General features: G+C 44.0%; 1 protein-coding gene across 5 annotated transcripts in view; it reads right to left on the minus strand.

Annotated features, from left to right (window-relative positions):
- LOC135215608 (E3 ubiquitin-protein ligase Mdm2-like) overlaps positions 1-18,239 on the minus strand; it is an 89,924-nt gene that overhangs the window by 61,210 nt on the left and 10,475 nt on the right. For 3 of the 5 annotated variants that reach the window (XM_064250524.1, XM_064250515.1, XM_064250506.1), the window contains exon 2: positions 8,149-8,471. The exons of the other annotated variants lie outside the window; for them this stretch is intronic. In XM_064250524.1, coding sequence (XP_064106594.1) covers positions 8,149-8,442 — 294 coding nt within the window. In that variant the 5' untranslated portion in view covers positions 8,443-8,471. The remainder of the gene's footprint in view (positions 1-8,148; positions 8,472-18,239) is intronic. 5 annotated transcript variants of the gene reach the window in all.

Raw genomic sequence — 18,239 nt, forward strand, 5'->3', positions numbered from 1 at the left:
TTAAAGAACTTCATGCACAGCATACCACTAAGGCTGCAATATTAACATTGCATATTAGTTTACAAAGATCAGTGTATTAGGATACTCTTACACCTCCCAAAGGATTTGAAATGATATTGTAATGATACAATTAAGTTTGTTCATACTTACTGGCAGATATATATATAGCTGTATTTTTCCCGAATCCGACAGAAATTTAAACACTTACGACACACGCAGTGGAAGTCAGGTGGTTAGTACCCATTCCCGCCGCTGGGAGGCGGGTATCAGGAATCATTCCCATTTTCTATTCATAATTTTTATTTCCACTGTCTCCTGAGGGGAGGTGGGTGGGTACTTGATTATATATATCTGCCAGGTAAGTATGAACAAACTTAATTGTATCATTACAATATCATTTTGTTCATGAAACTTACCTGTCAGATATATATATAGCTGAATCCCACCTTTGGTGGTGGGAGTAGACAGAATAGAAGATTTTAGGAAACATATACATGCAGATAATTGATATCTTGATTCCTTACCTGTTAGCATAGCTGACTTCGTGGTTACTGCCGCGTAAGTCTGCTTGTGCTACTAGAGTTGCCAGCGAGGTAGAGACCTATATAGCTGGTGCACTCCAGATGATCTGTCAACAGGGGCGAGACCACGACGTGACTAGACCATTGACCATACAAATGAGGGCAACGAAGTAAAACCAAACCACCTGGCTTAGCCTACCAAAAGTATCCCACATAGACTAAGCTAATGGAAGGGAGATCCGCCGCAGGCGGTCAACCCCACAACCATAACACAAGTTAAAAACTCCCCTAAACCATTAAAGGATAGGATGAGCGCTACCTCCTGCCCCCAAAACAGTGTCTGCAGCGACGTATGGTCCGAGCGAGTAACAATTTTCGTATGTTGCTTTCACCTCCCGCAGGTAGTGTGAAGCGAACACCGAATTGCTTCGCCAATAAGTGGCGCCCAAAATATCTTTGATTGCCATATTTTTGTGAAAAGCCACCGAAGTAGCAATAGCCCTCAACTCGTGGGCTTTCACTTTCAGAAGCTCCATGTCACTTTCACTACACTTTTCATGGGCTTCCTTAACCGTACTTCTTAAGAAGAACGCCAGTGCATTCTTCGACATAGGAAGATCTGGTTTTTTCACAGAGCACCACAAGTTCTCCGAAGAACCTCTGCATGCTCTGGTTCTCTGCAAATAAAACTTGAGAGCCCTGACAGGACACAGGACTCTCTCAGCTTCAGGTCCCACTAGCTCCGACAACCCTTTGATCTCGAACGTCCTCGGCCAAGGGGTTGGAAGGGTTTCTCGTTCTTTGCTAAGAACGTAGGACTTAAGGAACAAACTGCACTATGATCCTTGAACCCAATATGCTTGCTTATGACTTGAATTTCGCTAACCCTCTTCGCCGTCGCCAGAGCGGTTAGGAAAATGGTCTTCTTAGTAAGATTCCTAAGCGAGGCTAAATGGAGCGGTTCAAATTGACTCGACATGAGAAACTTCAGTACCACGTCTAAGTTCCACGATGGTACTTTAGGTTGGAGAACTTTCACAGTCTCAAATGATCTAATGAGATCATGAATGTCTCTATCATTCGCTAAGTCGAGTCCTCTATGTCTGAAGACCACAGAAAGCACGCTTCTGTAGCCTTTAATCGTGGGAACGGCTAGTTTCGCTTCTTTCCTAAGGTGAAGAAGGAAATCTGCTATCTGGCTCACAGAGGTTGAGGTGGAGGAAATGCCCTTCCTTCTGCACCAACTTCTTAAAGACAGCCCACTTTGATTGGTAAACTCTGCGATTGAGGAGGGCCTCCTTGCGGTGGCAATCGCCGTTGCCACAGGTCTTGAAAAACCCCTCGCTCTGGCCAACTTCTTGATAGTCTGAACGCAATCAGACTCAGAGCGGGGGGAGGTTTTTGTGGTACCTCTCGAAGTGGGGCTGTCTGAGTAGATCTTTCCTTAGGGGCAGAGTCCTTGGAAAGTCTACTAGGAAGGACATCACCTCCGTGAACCAGTCGACCCGCTGGCCAGAAGGGGGCGATGAGGGTCATTCTCGCTCCTTCTGATGCAGCGAACTTCCTCATTACTTCCCCGAGGATTTTGAATGGGGGAAAGCGTAAATGTCTAGTCCCGACCAATTCCACAGTAGGGCGTCTACTGCCACTGCTCCCGGGTCCAGAACTGGGGAGCAATACAGCGGAAGTCTCTTCGTTCGGGAAGTTGCGAAACGTCCACATGGGGATGTCCCCACAGCTTCCATAGCGCCTGGCATACTTCCTGATGAAGGGTCCATTCCGTCGGCAGAAGCTGTCCTTGCCGACTGAGAAGGTCCGCGTGCACGTTTTCCACGCCTGACACAAATCTTGTCAGAATCGTGACGTTTTGCGACTTCGCCCAAATCAGGATACTCCTCGCGATGACGAACAGAGAAGGAGAGTGAGTTCCCCCTGTTTCCTGAGGTATGCCAAGGCTGTGGTGTTGTCCGAGTTTATCTGAACCACTTTGCTGGAGACTTCCTCCTCGAAGAACCTTAGAGCAAGGTAAACCGCTGAAAGTTCTTTTAGATTGATGTGCCAGGACACCTGTTCCCCTCTCCAGGTGCCTGACACTTCTCTCCCTCCCAGTGTTGCTCCCCAACCCGTGGAGGACGCGTCGGAGAACAACACTAGGTCGGGGTTCCGAAGCTTGAGCGAAAGTCCTTCCGCAAGCTTCTTTGGATCCAACCACCATTTGAGGTGCTTTTTCACTTCTTCCGTCAAAAACAAGACCTCTTCTAGATCCTGTTTGCGTGACCAATTGCTTGAGAGGAAGAACTGAAGTGGTCGGAGGTGCAACCTTCCCAGAGAAACAAACTTCTCCAGTGAGGAAATGGTCCCCAGCAGACTCATCCATTCCCTCACCGAGCAAGTTTCCTTCCCTAGAAAGGCCGACACTTTGTCCAGGCATTGAAGTTGTCGCCCCTGGGACGGAAAAGCCCGAAAAGCCACTGAGTCCATCTGAATCCCCAGATAGACTAAGGATTGAGAAGGAGGTCAGTATGAGACTTCTCGAGATTCACCAGAAGTCCCAGGGACCTCGCTAACGACAGAGTCGTGTGAAGGTCCTTCAGACACCTGTCTTGCGATGAGGCTCGAATAAGCCAGTCGTCTAGGTAGAGAGAGATCCTTATTTCCGCAAGATGGAGCCACCTCGCAACGTTCTTCATAAGAACGGTGAACACCATCGGCGCCGTGCTGAGACCGAAGCAGAGTGCCCTGAATTGGAAAATCTTCCCTTTCAGGACAAACCGCAGGTATTTCCTTGATCGGGGATGGATGGGGACGTGAAAGTATGCGTCCTGAAGGTCTAACGCGACCATCCAATCCCCCGGTCTTAAAGCTGCAAGCACGGATTGAGGTGTCTCCATCTTGAACTTCTGCTTGGTAACGAAGCGATTTAGACTGCTGACATCCAGAACGGGGCGCCACCCCCCTGACTGCTTCGGCACTAGGAACAGACGGTTGTAAAACCCCGGAGAACTCCGGTCGAAGACCTGTTCCACTGCCTGCTTTTCGATCATTTGATCTAGTAGATCGTGAAGCACTTTCTGTTTTTCTCCCTGATACGACGGAGACAAATCCTTTGGTGTCGAAGACAGCGGGGGTAACGGATCAGGAAAGGAATTCTGTACCCCTTCTTGACGATGTCCAGAGACCAAGCGTCGGCACCTCTCTCTTCCCAAGCTTTCGCGAAATGTAGAAGCCTGGCTCCTACCGGTGTCTGAAGGACTTCCCTCTCACTTCTTGCTCTTGGAAGGAGCGGGAGTCTTGCCTCTGAAAGAGCCTCTTCCTCGAGGGGCTGGCTTCGAGGAAGAAGCGGATCGAAAGGGCTTCGATTTCTTCAAAGCAGAGGACCCAGAAGACGAAGAAGTAGTAGGCTTCCTAGAAGACTGTGCCAGAAGGTCTTGGGTTGCTTTCTCCTGGAGACTGGCAGCTATGTCCTTTACCATAGACTGGGGGAAGAGATGTTCTGAGAAAGGAGCGAAAAGAAGATCCGCTTTTTGCGCTGGTGAGACCGACTTTGCAGTAAAATTGCAAAAAAAGTGCTCTTTTCTTAAGCAGTCCCGTGCTGAAATGAGCAGCCAATTCCTCAGAACCATCCCTGACGGCCTTGTCCATGCAAGACAATACACTGGACAGCTCCCCCAGACTGATGGAATCAGAACTCCTGGACCTGGCATCCAATACTCCCAGGCACCAGTCAAGAAAATTAAAGACCTCTAGTGTCCTGAAGAGGCCTTTAAGGTGAAAGTCTAACTCACTATGTGTCCAAGAGACCTTCGAGGAAGACAGAAAAGATCTTCTGGTGGCGTCTACAATACTACCATGGTGGCGTCTACAATACTACCAAAGTCTCCTTGAGCTGAGGCTGGAAGCTTAACTCCGACGTTTTCTCCCGTCTCATACCACATACCAGCTTTGCCACCGAGTCTTGAAGGTGGTAAAGCGAAAGAAGTCTTGCCTGAAGCTTTCCTCTTCTCCATCCAATCATGGACCTTTCTAAAAGCTTGCTTCGTAGAAAGCGACTTCTTCATTCTCACAAAGCCCGAGATCTTAGTAGCTTTGGAAGACGAAAACTGAGAGGGAGGAGTACGTGGAGCTTCAGGTTGGAAAGTGTCTGCAAAGACTGACTGTAGCAAACGAGTCAAAACCTTGTAGTCCGTCGAAACTGGAGCCAACTGCTGTTCTTCGTCCACTTCGACGAAAGCGTCACTAATTTCCTCTTCAGACACTGGAGAAGTCGGAGGAAGTAAAGAAGAGTCCCGAGCTTTCTCAAAAGAGAAAGAGCGGCGAACAGGAAGAGTTCCCGCTTCCGCTTGTGCTTGCGGAAGTGGAAAACTGACGTCCGTAGGCGCGCGTTTGGCGTCCGAAGCCAATCTACTGGCGCCGACTGAAGCGCGCTCAAACGCCGCAGGTGTACACCCGGCGTCCACTGGTGCGCGCCGAGCGTCCACTGGTGCGCGCCGAGCGTCCACTAAAACTCGCTGAGCGTCCACTGGCGCTCGCGAAACTTGCACCGAGTCACGCTCGGCGTCCACTAAAGCGCGTTTGACTTTCACAGAAGCGCGCTCGGCATCTAAAGAAACGCGCTTCTTATCCACAAGTTTCGTAACAACGGAAACAACCGCTTCACGAGAGCGAGAAACGAATTTCTCGCCTCCTCTAGAAAGTTGCTGGGGAGCAGAACGAACTCTAGAGGGAGACTCAAACGAGAGAGACGAGCAGGAGAGGGAGAAGGGAGAACGCCTCGACCTCTTCACAGGAAGATTGTCATCCTTCTTACGGCGACGTGGAACAGTCTCTCTCGAAGGAAAAACATCTCGAAGTTGCTGCTGAAGAGACTGGAGAATCTTGCTTGTAGGTGAAGCCTCCTTTTCTGGGGAGGGGCTGATCCTGTGAGCAGGCGAGTGGCGAGGGGACGCCTTCTTGCTACTCCCAGGAACCGCCACTTCACGCACCTTAGAGCGACTGCGGCGCTCGAAAGAAACATCTAGGGAAGACTCCGCCTCCGAACAATCCTTACGCTTCTTCTGCGGAGGAAAAGCAGCAAACGCACTATCAGGCGACGAGCAAAGTTCCGGAGAACAACTTGGACGTGAAGCGTCCCGAACGCGAGCCGTCCTTTTCAGCGGACGTGATGCGGTATGAGAGCTCCACCCCTTGCGCGGGGAGGAAGCTTCAGAAGAAGAAAAGCACTCCTTGAGAAGACGTGCACGCGCACGCTCCTTGGCAGTCTGGGTAGGTTCGTCAGAAGCTGCCGAAGGCAAGCCAGATCGGTGGGGGTTCCTCGTAACCCTCCTTTGACTTTCGACATGCTCTCTCCCCGTAATCTGGGAGTCATTCACTGCACTTCTCTTCACTTTTGCTCTCCAGAGCTAACACTTTTGATTCTAAGTTACGAATCGATTCAAGAATTAGCGATAATGTATTACCTTCTACCGACACTGTCTCAGGGGCCGGAGGCAACACTACAGGGGTAGGAGCATAATCTACAGAAGGAGGGTTAGCAGGAGAATAATTTAAATCTTGCCTACCTGAAACACTCCTGGAGGAAGACCTCCTTAACCTATCTCGCTCAAGTTTCTTAAGATAAGTTTCATACGCCTTCCATTCCGACTCTGTTAATCTCTCACACTCCTTACAACGACTTTCAAACGTACATTCATTCCCCCTGCAAACTTTACAAACAGAATGTGGGTCTACTGAAGCTTTCAGTAGCCTACCTCTACATTCGGACATAGAACAAAATCTAGCGCTAGCAGAACTAGACCCTGACATCTTGATCAAAGAAAAATCAATACCAAATTCAAATCAAACCAAAGTCAACGTGTGCCAAGCCACCGATCCAATTCAGATACCAAAGAAAAACCAAAAGGGATACTCAAGTAGCTAGTAAGTTTCCAAAATCTGGACGGAGGTGCTGCAAACAGGTGTTTTCAGCACCGGCGACAGAAAAATTATGAATAGAAAATGGGAATGATTCCTGATACCCGCCTCCCAGCGGCGGGAATGGGTACTAACCACCTGACTCCCACTGCGTGTGTCGTAAGTGTTTAAATTTCTGTCGGATTCGGGAAAAATACAGCTATATATATATCTGACAGGTAAGTTTCATGAACAAACTTGAATGTAAGCACACTATTTTTCAAGACAATATTTTACCACTATATATATATATATATATATATATATATATATATATATATATATATATATATATATATATATATATATATATATATATATATATATATATATATATATATATATATACAGTGTACATAAGAAGTATAATATTGTCTTGAAAAATAGTGGGTTCACTAATCTTGACATGATCCAGATTACAACAATTTAGTAAGAGATCATAGGGAACAGAACCAAAGCAATAGGCTTATGTAGTTAGGGTTAATTGTAGGTCATAATGCCATTTAAGGCCAAAAGTACACAATAATCATAAATTTTTACTAAAGTACACTATACCCAATTTGCATTGACGATCTTTTATCTCCTGAAACAAACCATTTCCTCCATTAATATGTAACAGCCTAAGATGTACATTTTCTCCTGTACCCTTAGCTCACATTTGAAACACAAATTTACTATTTTTGGCTCAGACAGAAAAACCCTGCAGTGTGCTGAACTCTTCACTTAATAATCATGCTGGGAAAGCAAAGAAATTTCCCCATTTTTCATTTATAAAATATATCCCACGAATATTATGATACTCTTTAAAAGCAAAAAACCTACATCAAAGTACAGTCAGACTGGAACAATCTAAATCTAAACTAAATCTTTTACAAACAAAATATAAAGCAAAATAAAATTAATGTCCACTTGAAAACTTGACTTTGCATAGGACCCAGAAAGGTAGAAGACAGGAAATTGTTCCAAGAAGAAATAAAATTACAAAATCCCAATATAAACTCTTCCTAACATAAGCCACTTAATTACATGAAGAAAAAAAAACAAAAAAAAAAAACTTGCACGGATTCTCAGTTGTTCCTAAGAACAAACATTGGTATTTCTAACTTCATGCCCAATAGGTCTGGTCTATAAGTTTTCTATTAATTAACAAGACCTCTTCTCAATCAGCCATACAGTACTATTTAAGCAATTTTAGAATATGTAACACATTGCTGTTTTAAAGTGTGTTTGTACTTCGTGAAATTGTATACCAATTGTTCAACAAGGAAATGAAAGTATTAATATAAACCAATATCTCTTGACTTTCCTCTTGACATAAACACTGTAATGTACAAAATGAGAAAAAGTCTCATATTCTTTTCTTTCGCATGAAGTCTGATTTTCTTTTCATAGAGCAGCAAAAACCCTTGACGAACTGTACAAACAAGGTCACACAGCCATGCAAAGTAACATTATCCATTTCAAATACAACATACATTCAATAGTTTTCTTAGAACATGTCCAACTCTACCTCAAAACAGCCCTGACTCTGTTTCAAGAGTTCACAAAACTTACAACAAACCTGTTTCTGACTCAAAATAAATCTACAGTTTCATCACAACTTCTCACTACTAAAACAAATCTACAACTTTATGAAAACTTTGGACTACAAATCTCAAATAACAGGCATATGCTTTACCTCTTTAAAGGAGTAAGCTTTATCGGTGGCTCCTACTTCAGCAAAAACAGCTCTCAGGTCTGGAGCTATGAGGAGTTTGGCAAAACTTGTGGATGTGGCACCCACAGATGCCCTTGCCACAGCAGTGTCATTTTCTCCAGCAGACCCTGTCATCGATGGACAGTTTGTCTGACGAGCCTCTCCCCCAACGCCTGTTGGTCTGGGAGGAAGGAGGCCCGCAGAGATGGTTCCTCCACAGGTCTGGGGAGAGGGCACAGCCAGTGGGCGTGTCACCTCATTCAATTCTGGAGGCATTATGCCAGCCTTCTCCTCTCCTCTCCACCCTGAAATACTTCCTCAAATCACAGCCAAGTCTGGAGCAGCAAGTAGACCACCTTTTGATGGCTACTGTTAAAAATGTACAAAAGTCACAAGGACATAAATCAGCTATGGTCTCTACATAACTGATTTTACCATGATATGATGCTCAAGTAAGATGTGATTAACAAGCCTTAAGAGTAAAATAGAAAGAAATTTAAATTCACTTGAAAAGAGATGCATACAAGTAAAATCATATAATAACAAACTAACAAAACACAGAGTAACCCAAGAGCTATACTTAAAAGCAATGCAAGAAACAGCACTCGGCCTAAAACATGCTTGCTCTCTCTCTCTCTCTCTCTCTCTCTCTCTCTCTCTTTAAAGCAATTCAAGAAACAGCACTTGGCCTAAAAGACGGACAGTCTCTCTCTCTCTCTCTCTCAAAGGCAATTTAAGAAACAGCACTTGGCCTAAAAGTATCTCTCTCTCTTAAAAGCAATGCTGCAAAAGACACCACTTGGCCTAAAAGATTATCTCTCTCTCTCTTAAAAGCAATGCAAGAAACAGCACTTGGCCTAAAAGTCTCTCTCTCTCTCTCTCTCTCTCTCTCTCTCTCTCTCTCTCTCTCTCTCTCTCTCTCTCTCTCTCTCTCTCTCTCTCTCTCTCTCTCAGTAGTTTTGCTTTCTGCATAAGTATTGCTTTACTGCATATAAATATATAAACATGTAAGCATAACTTGCAGTAATGATGAACATTTGTCAACACTTTTTGTTATAAACTATGACCTTTTGCCCATAGAACAGTAATTTTTTTTCTAACTTTACAGGCTAGGAATGAGGGGGAGGGATACTTGTAAAGATATAACAAATTTTCTTAAAAAACTTTTGCCAAATGCACTGCACTTCCCCATTCCAGGAAGTCCCATAAATATTTTATCATCAATATTGTTTTTACAAAATAAATAAAATTAGAAAAAACATTGGTGACTTGGTAAAATTTGCATATTTTTATGTCTGTCTTTTCAAATAGAGGTCATACACAGGGCTGCAAATAGTACTCATTTTAAACTTTTCATGGAAGGTAAAGATAATTTTTTTCTTACAGAATGTGCACATGCATATCCTCCTTTTATTACCACAGATTTTTTTTTTTTTAATGCCCCACCTTAAATTTGGCCCGGTCTAAGAGTGTGCAAAATAGTATATATTTAGCCCGTCCTGTAAGGGTTAAGGGTAAGGTTGTAAGCTGAATCTGAAATTATACCAAAAGTTTTTTGTTAAAGTATAGTATTTGCTGTTTGAACTATTAAAATAGTAAACTAAGAGAGTTTTTAGAGGGGTCTCAAATACTAATTGTGGATTTCAGCTATTTGTAAGCAGTTGTGGTCCCTAACTCCGGCAAATACCAGAGGTCAACTGTATACTTGTAGTTATATATACATACTCCTATCACAATTTAGTATGCACATGTAATTTCTTGAAAGATGACAGAATTAGAGGGAAAAATATAAGATATTACCAACTTACTGAGCATCATATCACCAAATTATAAGCACACTATATAAATCTTATAGGTTTAAAAGCAACACAATCCTGATATGAAATCAATATTTATCTTAACTGTCAGATCATTCATACAAAGTATAAAAAGCCTACATTTAGCCATCTGAAATCATTCTATCATTGTTTCTATTTGAAGTTGTATGTATTACAATGACACAATAATGTGAAATACTAAACAGTATAGTATTCATATTCACTTCAATATGTCAGTGTTGGCATTCTCTCCCCATAATAATCTCAACTGGCAATAAGGCTTAATACTAGTAAATACTGAATATCATATGACAACTAAGTCACACTGCATAATAATAGCATTATTTCTGGGAAGTCTTATCATAGCATTGTTCTTGTGAGTGTTTACAGCTGTTTTTTTTTCACTTTCTCTCTCTCTCTCTCTCTTTTCTATCTTCCTCCTCCTCCTACTACAAATAGTGGTGCTCAATACATACACCCTCCCAAAAATGATGTTATTATGATATAACAAAGTTTCATGTATACTTACCTGGCAGGTATATATATAGCTATATTCTCTGTTCGCACTGGCAGAATTTTCAAAACTCGCGGCAACCGCTAGATCACTGGTAGTTCAGGTGATCGCCACTCCGCTCCCGTGGCGCTGGTGCTCGGAATCATTCCCATTTTCGTCAGATTTTTCTCTCTGAACCCTGTCTCCTGAGGGGAGGTGGGTGGGAATTTAATTATATATACCTGCCAGGTAAGTATACATGAAACTTTGTTATATCATAATAACATCATTTTCATGTATGACACTTACCTGGCAGGTATATATATAGCTGATTGACACATTTGGAGGTGGGTCAAAGACAGCAACATTGTAAGAGTTTTAAAAAAATTTAAAATACTCTTAGATTCCTTACCTGCTAAGGTAGCTGACTTCAGCATTCCTGCCTCTTAGCCTGCTAAGCCTTAGTAGCTTCCAACTAGGACGTGACCTATTAGTTGATGAAGCTAAATACAAGGGTCTGACAACTGGACGGGACCAATTTGTTGACAGGAAACCCTAGCCCTCTCTTACCACGGGCATTCATGCTAGGATAAGTAGGACCACCTGAAACCAACCACACAAAACACTAACCTAACACACTACACTTCACCGACTGAAGAGGAAATCACCCTCTCAGACAACCGTAAAAACAACACCACTTCATTAAACTACCTAGCATGTTAGTAAGTTATGGGGTGGGAAAATCCTTTGCCCAATACTGCTCCTGAGGATACATATGGACCCAACGTTTTTGACAATTGTCAAACGTTGTTTTACGTTTCTGAGGTAATGACTTGCAAACACTGAATTAGTCCTCCAAAACGTCGTTTCAATGATATCTTTGAGGGCCATATTCTTTTTTTAAAAGCCAAGAAGTAGCTACTGCTCTCACTTCGTGTGCCTTAACCTTAAGGATGCCGAAAATTTTCTTCTTGGCATAACAATATGAGGATTCTTTAATTAGTTCCCTAAGGAAAAAAGGCCATAGCATTTTTGGTCATTGCTCTGCTAGGGTCCTTCACAGAGCACCACAGTGGATTCTGAAGTTCCTCTAATCTTACTGGTTTTATCCAAATATAGCGCAATGCCCTTACTGGACAAAGAACTATCTCTGTTCCTGTCCTACTAGATCTGAAGACCCATCATCTCAAACGACCTTGGCCATGGATTGAGCTGGATTCTCGTTCTTGGCCAAGAACCCCTGTGAAAAGAGCAAACCGCTTTTGTCATGTTTCCAACCAAATTGTTTGCTAATTGCTTGCAGCTCACTCACCCTTTTAGCTGTGGCCAATGCCACTAAAAAGATGGTCTTTTTTTGTGATATCTCTCAACGAAGCTTGATCCATCGGTTCAAACTTACTAGTTCCTAAAAATTCAGGACCACATCGAGATTCCAGGAAGGCGCTCTGTATTGGGGCTCCTTCCTTGTTGCAAAGGAACCTTATGAGGTCTCTCAGATCTAGATTATTTGTAATATCTAGACTCTATGTCTGAAATACAGAAGCCAACATACTCGATACCCTTTAATCGTCTGAGTTGACAATTTTATTTCCTTCTTTAAGTATAAAAGGAAGTCGGCAATTTGGGTCACAGAGGTACTGGATGAAGAAATCTTCCGACTCTTGCACCACTTGCGAAAGATTCCCCACTTCGCCTGGTACAACTTAATAGTAGAGGCTCTTCTAGCTCCGGCCACCGCTCTGGCCGCTCTCTAGAAAACCCCCTCGCTCTGACAAGTCTTTCGATAGTCTTGAACGCAGTCAGACCCAGAGCGAGGTGTTCTTGTGGTACCTGTTGAAGTGAGGCTGTTTGAGTAGATCTACTCTTGCTGGAAGTGTCCTTGGTACATCTATTGTCCATTCCAGTACCTCTGTGAACCAATCTCGGGCCGGCCAGTATGGAGCTATGAGAGTCATTCTTGTCCCTTGACTCTCCCTGAATTCTTCAAAAACAAACCTTCCCTAATATCTTGAACGGGGGAAAGGCGTAGACGTCTAGCCCCGTCCAATCTAGAAGAAAAGCGTCTACTGCGACTGCTTGACGGTCTGGGACTGGAGAGCAATACGTCGTCAATCTCTTCGTCATTGCTGTCGCAAACAAGTCTACTACTGGCGACCCCATAATTTCCACAGACTCTGGCATACTTCTAAATGAAGCGTCCATTCTGTGATAGAAGTTGACCTTCCCTGCTCAACAGGTCCGCTCTCACATTCTTCTCCCCTTGAATGAATCTGGTGAGAAGGGTTACGTTTTCCTTCTCTGCCCAAAGAAGGATCTCCTCCGCCAACTTGCAAAGAGAGATTGAATGTGTCCCTCCTTGTTTGCGGATGTACGCCAGAGCTGTGGTATTGTCCGCGTTGACTTGTACCACCTTGTTGCGAATCACCGCGTTGAACTCCTTCAAGGCCCAAGAAAATCGCCATCAGTTCCTTCCTGTTTATATGCCAAGCCGTTTCCTCCTTGCTCCAACGACCTGAAACTTCTTGAAGTCCGAGAGTCGCTCCCCAGACCTGCGTCCGAGGCGTCTGAGAACAATACATGGTCTGGGTTCTTTTGCTGGAGAGACGCTCCCTTTGCTAACTTCCCCGGAGTTAGCCACCACTTTAACTCCTCTTTGATCTTGCGAGGAATTCGAAACAAAAGGAAGGGAATCTGGTTGCGATTTTTCTTGGCCAGGACTTGGTTCAAAATAAAAATTTGTAGGGGATCTCATTGTTGAAGCCTCCTTCCTAGAGAAACGAACCGTTCCCAGGGTACGAGAGTTGTCCCCAGTAAGCTATCCATCCCTCTCGTGTCCATGAACATTGTTCTTTCTCTAGACAAAGGCTTGGGCACTTTCCGGTATGCACAGATCTTTGTCTGTTGGGAGACGGAAAAGCCCGAAAAGTCACTGAGGAGATCAGAATCCCCAAATAAACTAGCTCCTGACTGGGTTCATATTCGACTTTTCTAAGTTCACCATCAACCCTAACTCTTTCGTTAATGTTAACGTCATTTTCTAAGTCCTCCAGACATGCTTTCTTGATTGGGCTCTTATGAGCCAATCGTCCAGGTATAGAGACACTCTTATTCCTAGAATGTGTAGCCACTTCGCCACGCTCGCCATCACTCTTGTAAAAACTTGTGGGGCTGTGCACAGTCCAAAACAGAGGGCTTTGAACTGAAAAAAACCTGTTCTGGATCACAAATCTCAGGTACTTCCTGTATCTTGCATGAATTGGGATATGAAAAATATGCGTCTTGAAGGTCCAGGGTGACCATCCAGTCCCCTGGACGTACCGCTGCCAGTACTGAATCGGTCGTCTCCATCGTAAATTTTGTTTTCTCCACAAATAAATTGAGTTGACTTACGTCCAGTCTGGTCTCCATCCCCCCGAGGATTTTGCTACTAAAACAGCCGGTTGTAAAATCCCGGAGATAAGTGATCCAGAACAGGTTCTATTGCTCCTTTCTTGAGCATAGAAAGAACTTGTTCTTGTAGTGCTTCTTGTTTCCCTGGATCGCTGTAGTGAGCTCCCAGCTCTCTTGGCGATGTCGCAAGAGGCGGTCTCTTTAGAAAAGGGATCTTGTAACCTTCTTTGGCCACCTTGACTACCCAAGGATCTGCTCCCTTTTCTTGCCAAATCTCCCAAAACTTCTGGAGTCTGGCACCTACTGATGTCTGAAGGACTTGCTGTTCATTGTTTAGTACTGGGTTTCGAACCCCTCTTGGACGGAGCTCTTCTTGCTCTGAAGGCCGGACGAGAAAAGGACTTGCCTCGAAAGGGCTGACTAGCTTGCCTTGATTCCTTAGGAGTTCTTAACTTAACTACCTTGTTGGTAAAAATTTCCTTACCGAGGAAGTTAACAGATCCTGCGTCGCCTTCTGAGTTAGGGAAAGCGAAATATCCTTGATAATATCCGTTCAGGAAACAATTGCTCCGAAAGTGGGGAAAAAAGAAAAAACAATTCGGATTTCTGGGCGTTAGAAACGCCCTTAGCAGCAAAAGAGCATAGGAGTGACCTTTTCTTTAAACTCCTGCGGTGAAGAGATGCCAATTCATTCGCTCCATCCCTTAAGGCTTTGTCCATGCAGGACATAATACTGCTTGGGAGTTGAGAAGCCGTTGCTTTATTATCTTCCACTGTTCGTCCCAGAGCTCCCAAGGACCAATCCAGAAAATTAAAAACCTCGAAGGTCCGGAAAATCCCTTTCAAGAGATAATCTAATTCTGATGGAGACCACCACACTTTGGCCGAATTCAAGGCATGTCTGCGGGAACTGTCCACAATGTTGGAAAAATCCCACCCCCTGGGAGGAGGCAGGCACTCCCAGGCCGAGATTTTCCCCTGTCGCATACCAAATTCCGGACTTCGATGCCAATTTGGCAGGAGGGAAAGAGAACACAGTCTTGCCCGCTTCCCTCTTTTCCTTCAACCACGTATCAATTCTTTGAAGAGCCTTCTTAGCCGTAATCGAAAACTTCATCTTCAAAAAAAAACGAGGACTTCTTCGGAGTTTTATTCTTGGAGAATTGAGAAAGGGGTGATGTCGGAGCTGCAGGCTGAAAATCCCCTCCAAAAGTGAAAGAAGGCAATTCGTCAATTTCTTATAATCTGAAGAAGGTGCTTCACCTTCTTTTTCTTCCTCAGATTCTAAGTCTTCTATTTCCTCTTGCCGAAGACACATCCTGTAAACCCAGGTCTTGCTGCAGAAAATCTTCTCCAACCTCGCGTGAAGAAACCTGCTCCTGCCGCCTGCGTCCTGCGTCCTTCTGAGCTCCGAGGTTGCGTTCCTGTTCCGGAAGCTTGCGTCCTGCGTCCTGCTCCGAAAACTTGCGTCCTGCTTCCTGTTCTCGTAACTTGCGTCCTGCGTCCTGCTCCGTACTTGCGTCCTACCCGAGACTCCCGAAGCCTGACGAGAAGGAGGCCAACCATCATGCGTCCTCTTAGACGACTTGACTGGGAGAGATGCGTCCTTACGCCTTGTAGGAGGAAGTTCCGATGTTCCCCACGATTTAACCAAATCGGCTAACCTTCCTTGCATCTCTTCAAGGAAGTTCCTTAGTTCTCTGCTTCCTGGCGTGAAGTCTGAGCAAGCGGAGAACGAAGACGAGACGGATCATCAACACGAGAAACTCGATCTTGATTCTACGATAAGGGGAAGATATCGGAGAGACTGCTCCGTATTCAGAAGGAGAGCTCCTATCCCGAGAACCGTCGTACACATGAGGTCTTGCGTCTTGTCTTGACTTAAAGGATCTCCTCCTTTTAATCGGAACCACCTCTTCCTCATCACTAGAAGAGAAAATCTCGGGACTACTCCACCGTTCTTGCGGGTAACGCTCATCTTGAGAAGACGTAGGTCTATGCGTCCTCTTCAGAGGACGCGAAACTTCCGCATAACGTCCATACCTGCCTGACGCAGCACTATCTGTCGAGGAAAGACACTTCCCAGTGTCGCCCCTTTTCTATGGCGCACTGCTGCAGCCTGGGACGCAACAGGACTGCTGAATAAGGGACGACTGATCGTAAGGGAACCCCTCTCGCCTCCCTTCGACTGTCGACATGGCCATTCTCCCTTGGGTCTGGGAGCTTGGCAGAGGTCTAGGTCTAGAGCACGAGTGAGACGATCAGCCGCCCCCTCCACTACACTGACACTTTCAATCGTACCCACTTTGTCTGTAAGACGCTGATCTGATCGCCCATTGACGCAAGGGCGGCAAACACTTTCACAATATTAGTATCCTCAGAAACAGCAGCGGGCGCAGGAGAGACCTGAGGAGAAGGATTAACAACTTCTACTTGGGAAGAAGGGGGCGAAATAACAGAATTATTCAAGGCCTTACTAGAAGAACCTGACCTCTCACTCCGAGACACCGATCTTCTTACTCTATCCTTTTCAAGTCTCTCAACATATTTGGTGAAAGTCTTCCATTCTTTCTCATTTAAACTTTCACACTCATTACATCTATTGTCCCAAGTACACAAAACCTCTCTACACTTTTCTTACATAGTGTGTGAGGGTCTACCGAAGCTTTCGGTAGTCTCACCTTACACCCTTCTTTCATACACACTCGAAATACTATACCAGAATCAGACATTATAATAACTTCCAATCGCGATTGCCAATCCAACTTTCCAATACGATACCCAATAAACCATCCAAGTACAGCGAAAGTCAGCTAACGAGTTTCGAATTCTAGCAGGGAACCAACAACAATGTTGCCGGTTCAGTGGCAGAAAAAAATCTGACGAAAATGGGAATGATTCCGAGCACCAGCGCCACGGGAGCGGAGTGGCGATCACCTGAACTACCAGTGATCTAGCGGTTGCCGCGAGTTTTGAAAATTCTGCCAGTGCGAACAGAGAATATAGCTATATATATACCTGCCAGGTAAGTGTCATACATGAAAACTCAATTTTCAAACCAATGAACTGAACACACATCCCTCAAATGAATGTAGTAGGCCATGCTCAGGATTGTAATATCTTTTTCCTTTATGAGGCTGAAAATGTCACTTTGCTCCTAGACTATTTTCCAATGCATTACTCTGAATGCTATCCAAGTAATCATCAACAATAGTCACTAGATATGGTATTGAGAATGGAACTTTAATTGTACATAGTACTGACATCAATGTAATCACAATTCTACTAAAATTTTATATACCGTATATCATGTTAGACTGTAAAGACTCAAAAGCATTCACCTTTTGGGGCAACACTAGTTCCTGCCACTGCATGGAGATCATGGAGGCAACTAAAAAGAGTTTGTGGTGTATATCAGAGGATGTGGATGTCATAAAGGAGAGATGAAACACGATGAAAAAAAAAAATTGGGAACAGATATCTGAGAATGCAGTCATACAGGAGAGATGAACAATCATGATAGAAGAAAGCATTTTGATATAGAACTGCATTAAATTTTGAAGGACACAAAGCAGGGAAAAGGATAGAACTGCATTAGATTTTGAAGGTCGAGAAGCAGGGAAAAGCTATCACCACCACAAATTCAATTTGATGCTCTTAGTATATATCACTGGCATGGTAGTGGTGTTCAGATCCAAAATGAGTCTAAACAAGTCTGAGGAGATCTCCAGATGCCTGCAAATGCAAATCTCCACGTCACCCTCTACTGATCCCAGTTCCATTTACAAAACTATGTTGATACTTGGATTCTGCAACTTCAGTTCATTATAGTCCTTTCTGCTCAATATTGCATGGCTTGTTTTTCAACCATAATTCAAGTCTATTGAGTACATTTGGGTGGAGGTATCTTAAACCATGCAAACAGCAGAAACACCCACTCACAAGCATAAGCATTCTGACTCTCAAAGAACTCTGACACATAATTTTGCATTAAACCAGCAGGCCAATTGAGGGTCCTCAGTTCCAGTCTCTCAGGAATGCAACCTTATGACACTGTGGCAAGAATGAATTTAACAGTGGACAAACTTTGATATCGTACAGAGCATCAACTAAAATGCAGAGTCACCATAAGCTTTTGAACGCAAGTTAGGTACACAAGTATGATACTATTAAGCAGTGTGAACTTTTATTACTTGGAGGATTGTATTGCCAAACCTAACTTTCACTGCACTCTGGCATTGTTTGACACCATATTTTTGCACATTTACCTGTTCTCCTATAAGGTCACAAAACTATAAATGCTAACAAAATTAAATACATAAAAACCTTAGCAGTACCAGACATACCCATTTCAATGTAACAATTTTTAATTT

The sequence above is a fragment of the Macrobrachium nipponense genome, chromosome 19 (assembly GCF_015104395.2).
Source record: "Macrobrachium nipponense isolate FS-2020 chromosome 19, ASM1510439v2, whole genome shotgun sequence".
NCBI classification, from domain to species: domain Eukaryota; kingdom Metazoa; phylum Arthropoda; class Malacostraca; order Decapoda; family Palaemonidae; genus Macrobrachium; species Macrobrachium nipponense.